Genomic DNA, 7,943 nt, shown 5'->3' with positions numbered 1-7,943 from the left:
TGAACGGGTCGTAGTGGAGATGATTCCCTTGCTCAGTGTGTAAACTCAACGTCCTCTCTGGGAAACTGGATCCAAACCTCCAGTTTGAATCCCCAGCTCAGTTTGAAGCTCAGTTAATCCCTCCAGGGAGTGAAGGTCAGAAAAATCCAGTTTGCAGGATGACTTGCTGCCGAGAGGCAAAGACAATAAACAAAGTTTAAACTCAGGTTGACAAGAACTCAGTCTTACTCAGCAAAAACTCAGCTTGGCTAGAGTACCCAAAACTGGCAAACACACTGGCGTCGAGGTAGTGGCAATCATCAGCTTAAGAGCACTCCGTTAACGAGGCAACAATCAGCAGGTGTGTGATGAGGTGGACCAGAACCAGGCGCCTCCTGTTGGAGGAAGGGAGAGAAACACAACAAACACAAACACACTGACTGGAGCCCTGTCCAGAGGATTGTTCTGGTGAACACTCAGGATCGTGTAAGTGTCCACTATCTCAGTGTCAGTACCTGGAATTTGCTGGTTTCAGTGTCATGGATCTGTGCCTACAGACGTCCACCTCCAGCTACTTGTTTTTCCCAGCATGGAATAGAAAGGTTCAACCAGAACTGGTCCACAAAGTTTTATGTGTGCAAAAAGCAGGATTTCCAGTATTTGCACATTTATTAAAATAGGATTATGCAACTTCTTGTAAAATAATATAGGTTATAGATAGAGTTATAATGGTCCTTCTACTTTTTCAGGGGTGTGTTTATAATACTAGTTGTTTGGTGAATGACTCCAGTCTGTAAGGCGGAAGCAGGTTTCCAGGCCAGCAGGTTTGTGTTGGTCATGTGTATCTATGTGTTAAGGTCAGCAGCCTTTAATCCGATCGTGGGGGTGGTGAGAGTGCAAGCAGGGGAGGATTATGGGATTAGGCAAAGATGCGACATGAGATGGCCAATCTGCAGCCGAGGACCATTGCATGTTTGCACTTCTGAGGTAGCCATGGTGACTGATAAAGGGAGCAAGTTGGGCATCCAGACACAAAGCAGACCTGCGGTCAGCTGGTGTGTTTCTACTTAAGCAGGAAGCTGAAATTCAGTTAGCTGAGTTCAAATGCTATTTAAAGTGTTCTGTGGAAACAAATGTTTTGGTTTTCTTTAAAACGTAATAAGCAAAGCAGAAAGTTACAAAAAAAGAAGATATTTTCATCATTTTACTCTAATGCAGTCTATTTCTCTGCTTAATGTTGGTGAATGTTGTGCATGAGAAATAATTTCCCTTTAAAACAGACTTTTTTTTAGCATATTAGCAGAAACATATAAGGATAAAAGGGAGTACAAAGTGTTTCTGCTTAAAGCTACAGGCTGAATTCTAAAGCACTAAACTTGGGTTACTGTTGTCCGAAAAATTTTTTGTCTCTTCTATTATATATTAATTTATCCTATTTACTCACTATAAAAGTTTTCAATCAGTCTGTTTCTCTCTCAAGCCCACACAATTCTCTGCAGGATGGTGTTTGTAGACCAGGCATAGCTTCTTCCCATAACAAATCAGATTAACCTCCACACATCATTAGCATAATTGTCTTTAAAGTTGATCCCTTAATAACTGTTCTATATACATACAAACAAACACCTTAATATTTGGTAACATGAGGCACATCATTCACACACTACAGCCTCAGTAACATTTATTTATAGAAATAATAATAAATGGGAATTTAATGTTTCCTTTAAATCTTTAAATGTTTAAGAAAATCAGTGATAAATGCAATTAAATGAGCAGTACAATGACATAAGGCATATTGTAGGTGATACTAAGGCGAATGGGAGTCTCAAAGAACAAAGTAAATACCTGATGATATTAAGGACAGATGAGAGGACTTCACCTGGATGAAAAGTTATTATAAAGAACAAAAACAATGAAAAACAAGAGGTATATATAGTTCAAAACTAAATGATCAGCAAAAGATTACAATTAGTGAAAACGATCATTAGAAAAGTGATCTAGACACAGAACAAATCCTCATAAGAGACAAGAGGTTGATAAAAAAAAACAATTAAAAGAAAAAAAGAATGCAGAAATTTTTAAATTTTAAAAATACAGAAAGAGTAAAAGTCAAATGACATGGCATATTTTTCATAAAATATGTAAACAACCCATTTACATTTCACTTCCCTGTTTGGTTTGTTTTGATATGTAAGTCCAGTGGGAGACAAGAAAATGAAATAATAATTTAATGTCGGCTCTACTCCAGCCGGCGTTCACCAATAATCTGAAAGGGTGTTTTGTTGCAGTCATAACTCTGTGTTTATGTTCTGCAGAACTCTAGAGGATGGAAAAAGATCCGACGGTATAAATATTTCAGCACTAGGAACAGCAGAGATGTGTGAGCTGACTTTAACACATAATTTTTCATAAAATACAGGCAGCCTGGGCCTAAAAGTAATGAACAAATCTAGTAGCCAGAGGAATTATGGTATTTTGAACATGTCCTCTAGTGCCCCCTTGTGGCCATATTAGCAAACGTCATAATCAACATATACTTTTCCAAAAACATCCAAAAATGTCCACAAAGATGGTAAAAAGTACCAAAAAAATCCAGAAAATCCATAAAAAACACAATAAATATAAAGGTTAAATTAAAACGTAGAGTCTCAGTAAAAAATGCATTCACTGCCTACTAGATAAAGCTGGCAAAAAACAGAATATAGAGAAAAAAAAGCAAATAATCCACCAAAAATTATGCACACAAAAAAATCTGCAGGTATTTATAAAGAGAGTATGACGCTGAATGTGACAAATAAACAAACCAACCGAGTGGAAAGTTAGAAATGTAACCAAAATGATTCATATAAGGTTGACTGAGAACACTGCCATCTAGAGGATACAAAAAGAACATCAACTCTAAAGGATAAAAATGTTTAAAAGCAAATGTTTAATTTGACCTGATTGAATGTTATTTTTATGAATAAATACAACTATCTAATGCCGATCCTTTCTAAAAAAAAATATTATTTTAAAAGAAGAATTTTTTTGGAAGTCAGCATCCAGACTGATCAGTTATTCCCCTATTTGATATTTCAGTCCTATCCTTTCACAAAATAAAAATAAGAATATTATTAATTACAAAAGAGCCAAGGCAATTACATTTTGATCAATTTAGATGAATTTATTATAAAATATCAGTGTAGATATTTGTAGAACACACAGGCCTTATTGTAATTTTGTAATTTTACCTGTAGGGGTACAGGTGAAAATTACAACAATCTTTCTGTCTTTTAGGGTTTATTTTTTATTATTTCTATCCAGTGGAGTTAAAATAGACTGACTCATGTCCTCTAAAGTTGTTGATAAACTAAATGATGCAGGATTGGGCACAAAGAGCGTTCTAATCTTAGAGTAAAAAGCAAAAAAACCTAAAACAGTAGCAGGCTTTGTGTGCTTGCCCAGCGATGACTCAGCGACCCAGTGGACCTTTTTCCAGCCTGGCAGGAGATGCCAGCTGGCTGCTGTGGAGACGGTTCAGCTCATGTGGCCCCGGCTGGCTCTGAGGACGCCTCGGCTGTTTCCCAGGAGAGAAAATCCTGAAAGAGACACAAAACACAGAGGAACAAAGAGGAGCTGGAGCTGAAGGGTTTGTCAGAGTTTTGGCTGCAGGCTGAAGAAGAAAATGGACTGGGCTGAGAAATAAAGAACTTACTTCAACACATCAAACTCCACTTTATGTTCTACACATTTCTAAACCATCCTGAGAGAAAAATAAGTCAACCTAAGAAGCAAACAGGAGATGCAATAATAAAATTATATTAAAAAAAGGTGAGAAAAGTGGAACCATAGTAGTAAGATTGTTATAAAATAGTAAATGATTTCTCTTTGGATATGTCCTCTTATATTTAAGCATAATTTTTGAAAGTATATCTTACAATTTCAATAGGAAAACATCCCAAATCCTCAAAAAAAAAGAGAGAAGTGAAATGGATTTATTGTAGGCAAATAATTCAAAAACACACAAAAATGAATGATAGTAAAATAGGTTCTCTAAAATTGAAGATAATAGATAATACTACCTAAGCATAAAGTTAAAATGGAGATCTGTCAGTCTTTTTTAATATAAAACTAAGTAGGCTGGTCAAAGTGCATTAAAATAAATGATAAAAAGTTATTATTATGACCTAATTATCGCTTTAAATCACAAAGGAAAAAACAATAATTTCATTATAAAGCTGGTAAAACTAGAAAATATAAAAAACATGCGTATAACACTATATATATTGCTAACAAACTGATTATGAATTCATTTTACTAGTGTAAGAAAAATATTTTGTGTGATTTTTTTAAGATTAGGATAAAAAATATATCTTTTTTAAGAAAAAATTAAGTAATTTGGTTAAAATGTTAAATTTTTATGGAAAGATTCTATGAAATATAAAAAAAGCGGACCAACTTTATCGTCATAATTATTTATAGCTAGTTAAGTTTTGGTTTTTAGAAATTATACATATTATAATTTAGAAAATAACATTATTTATTAACCCCGCTTCTCTGGATTTTATGGAAAACATTTTTTCCTCAGCCCCTGTAAACAAAAGAAACTCCAAAACAACAGCGTGACACTGCGACCCAGTGGGTCGGATCGTGTGCCACTGCTTTCCAGTAAATTTGTCCATCTCCCTGCACAGAGTTGGATTGTTTGAGGCGAACAATGAGACGGCCAGCAGTCGTCTGCGTGAGCCGAACGTTTATCACCAAACAAAGCCTCTGTTTGTCTGGAGACCAGCAGCTCTGCTTCTGCAGCAGAGGAGGGAAGACTTTGGCCTGTAACAACACACCCATGAAGAATACCTGCTCTGTCATGATGCCCACAGATCATCAGAAAGTTCAATCATTTAGATATATATTTTCTAAGAAATATGTTTTCAGTTTGCTCTGAGTTTCTCTCTTTGCAGCGTTTGTTGGGGAAAACTTGTTGCCACCACTTCTGGCTGCTTGGTTGCTTGTTTGTTTGCTCTCTCCGGGCGGTGGAGGGCACACGTCTGGCCAAAAGAGCTGTGAAAAGAGCGTCTTCATTAACATGCACAGCCAGAAACTTCCTCTGAAACGAGCCTTTGTGGCAAAGCAGATGCTTAAACACGTCCATAGAGGTAGAACTGGATCAAACAGATTAAAACCAGACAAAGGTTTCATTTCTTTTATCACCAGTGGCATACTGTTATATATATGCTTAATCTGTGTTTTTTTCTGGGTTATAAAAACCTAGAATAACAAACATCCACCTGATTTGAACTTTTTGGGAGCAGAGTCTGGTAAACAGCTGTGAAAACAGGTATAAACCCAAACATTTTAACAGAGATGACTTTGACAGAGCCATTAGGGTGTGCTGCTGGTTTGTGCAAAGATGCAGTGGAGTGAGGGGAGGTGGTGGGGCAGGATTGGTCAGCGGTTTGACCCACAGGAAGGCTGACCTCAGGTCTGCCCACTCTCTGCCGGTCTATAAAACCTACAGCGCACCGTCAGCCTCCACTTTCTGGGAAAACGGCATCAGTTTGCATCTGTACACTGGTAAGAAGATCAAACATTATTATTTCAAAGATTTTAACAACTTTTCTATGTTAAAATGATGGAAACTGCAGAATATATGCTTTATATAACAATGGAGTAATATTTTTGGACTTTTATGGGCTTTAAAAAATCACTTAAAGCAATTTTTTGTAAAGGTGTGGTCGTTACACTGAATACTGAGAATGAGTTTTGAGGTTTACCAACTTTAATCTGTTTTAAATATAGTAAAATATGTCATATTTGATACATTTGTTATGTATTTATTTATCTATTATTTGGTAAACTCTTTTATATTATCATATTTTATTCTGCTGTATATCAAACGGGATCATATTTTATTTTTATCATATATATCCTATCATTGTTACCTTGTTTTATTTATCAACCTCATCATAACATATCTTTTTGTTTTTCTGAACCAAAAATGTTTATTTTACTAATGGAAACATTTTAACTCATGTGATATTGTATCTTATTGTAACTATATGTACGATATATGACATGGCCGTATATATGTTATTGTTTTAATATATAATATTGCACAGAATTATCATTTAGTTATATATAAAAATAGATGTTTTTGTTGTTTTTCTTTCATTATGTACAACACTGTATTCTTTTAGCAGCGCTTCACTGTCTAAATAGTATAGTACTGTTCATCTCATCCAATGATACTTTATAATATTTCATATTAGATGATATAATGTTTTTATGCATCATCTAAAATTATGCCATATTTTTCTAATATTTTAGAATGTATTATCTCTTATAAATGATAGTTCTTATTGTATATTATAATAAAAAAGTATTATCATGCTATATTGTGCAGTAAGATATTGTGTCTATTTAGAAATTGAATGTAAAATTATACATTTTATTGTAACACATCATATCAAAGTACCATTGAATCTTATCAAACGACCTATTTATGTTGTTTCTTATTGTATTTTTTTATATTCAGTCATAATGCATCGAATTGTGTTGATATATATTGAATCACTGCATGTCATTTTGCATTGTATCATATTGTATTTTAATGAATCATATCACCAAATGTGACATATCATTATATTATCATATTACATAATGTTATCTATAATTATATCTATAATATAAAGGATATTGCATCATATCATATAGTTTAGTTAATGTTATATATTGTATCAGATCATATACAATAGGCTGTATATCATACAGTAATACAGTGAATTACATTATATTAATTAGCGTTACAATGAGAAAATTTATTAGAATAATTAAAATCATCAATGAAGTTTGATTTTTTATAAAGTGTTTTAAATCATAAAAGATAAAAGCTGTTTTCTTTAACAGTCTGAAGGTCGCCTGAAGGACAACAATGACTGACCTGGAGACGTCAATAGCAACCATTATTTCAGTTTTCCAGAAGTATTCAGAGAGAGAAGGAGACAAGCACAAACTCAAGAAGAGCGAGCTGAAGGACCTTCTTCATGACGAGCTGCCTGATCTGATGGCGGTGATACAAACTGTTTGTTTTAAATCTCTCCAACGTGAAAAGTTTTTTTCTGTGAGGGTCCTGATCCAAATCTGCCCTCCCTTCCAGCACGTTAAGGACCAGTCCGCACTGGACAACCTGATGGAGGGTCTGGATGCGGACGGCGACTCCGAGTGTAACTTCCAAGAGTTCATGACATTCATCTCCGTGGTTACCGTCTGTTGCCATGAGTTCTTCGAGCATGAGGAAGAGTGAGGGGAGGAGGACAAAAGGGAACTAGAGTGAAATATAAAGGGATAGAAACCTAGCAACGCACAAACTGTTGGCTCCCTGAGACCCGTCAGAAGGAGGAAACGCATCTAGTCAGCTTCCAACACCTCAATGATGATGATGAATACATAAATGTAGCAATGAATAAAAGGAAATAGCTAAAATGTTATATCGATAACGGCATCCAGACGTTTGATTGCAGATCTTTGGTCTAATGTCACCAAATTATAAAGTAAAAGAATCTTCAAACTTCCACCGATCTTGAGGATCTATTATTTCAAAATCCCAACGGGGTTAATAGTTGGGATTGAATTCAATTCAGTTTATTTCTATGGCACCAATTCACAACACATATCATTAACACATCATCTCAAGGCACTTTACAGTTTACCAGATCATACAGTTAAACTGATTCAAAGTTTTCTACCACAGGACAATCAGTTGATTGCATCGACTCATTGACTCTTCAGCAATCCCTCACACTAAGCATGCTTGTAGTGACAGTGGAGAGGAAAAACTCCCTTCAACAGGAAGAAACCTCCAGCAGAACCAGGCTTAGTGTGAGCGGCCATCTGCCGAGGCCGACTGGGGTTCAAGGAGACAGAAGCAGAGATACAAAAAGCAGCTGTAAAAGGCGGCCCCGTCCAGGAAATGCACAGCCAGGCAG

The 7,943-nt window shown here is 35.5% G+C and overlaps 1 protein-coding gene across 1 annotated transcript; it reads left to right on the top strand.

The window, feature by feature from the left end:
* Window positions 1-5,376: 5,376 nt before the first annotated feature.
* On the top strand, window positions 5,377-7,531 carry s100b (S100 calcium binding protein, beta (neural)). The gene is made up of 3 exons (XM_038297524.1): window positions 5,377-5,532; window positions 6,865-7,027; window positions 7,115-7,531. Exons 2-3 carry the CDS (start codon window positions 6,890-6,892, stop codon window positions 7,259-7,261), a joined length of 285 nt encoding a protein of 94 aa, XP_038153452.1. The 5' UTR covers window positions 5,377-5,532; window positions 6,865-6,889; the 3' UTR covers window positions 7,262-7,531.
* Window positions 7,532-7,943: the final 412 nt, after the last annotated feature.

Source organism: Cyprinodon tularosa, unplaced genomic scaffold, assembly GCF_016077235.1.
Source record: "Cyprinodon tularosa strain WSP-4 unplaced genomic scaffold, ASM1607723v1 ctg39, whole genome shotgun sequence".
Classification (NCBI taxonomy): domain Eukaryota; kingdom Metazoa; phylum Chordata; class Actinopteri; order Cyprinodontiformes; family Cyprinodontidae; genus Cyprinodon; species Cyprinodon tularosa.
The sequence above is the reverse complement of the archived record's forward strand: the minus strand, read 5'-3'. Positions and strand labels throughout refer to the sequence as shown.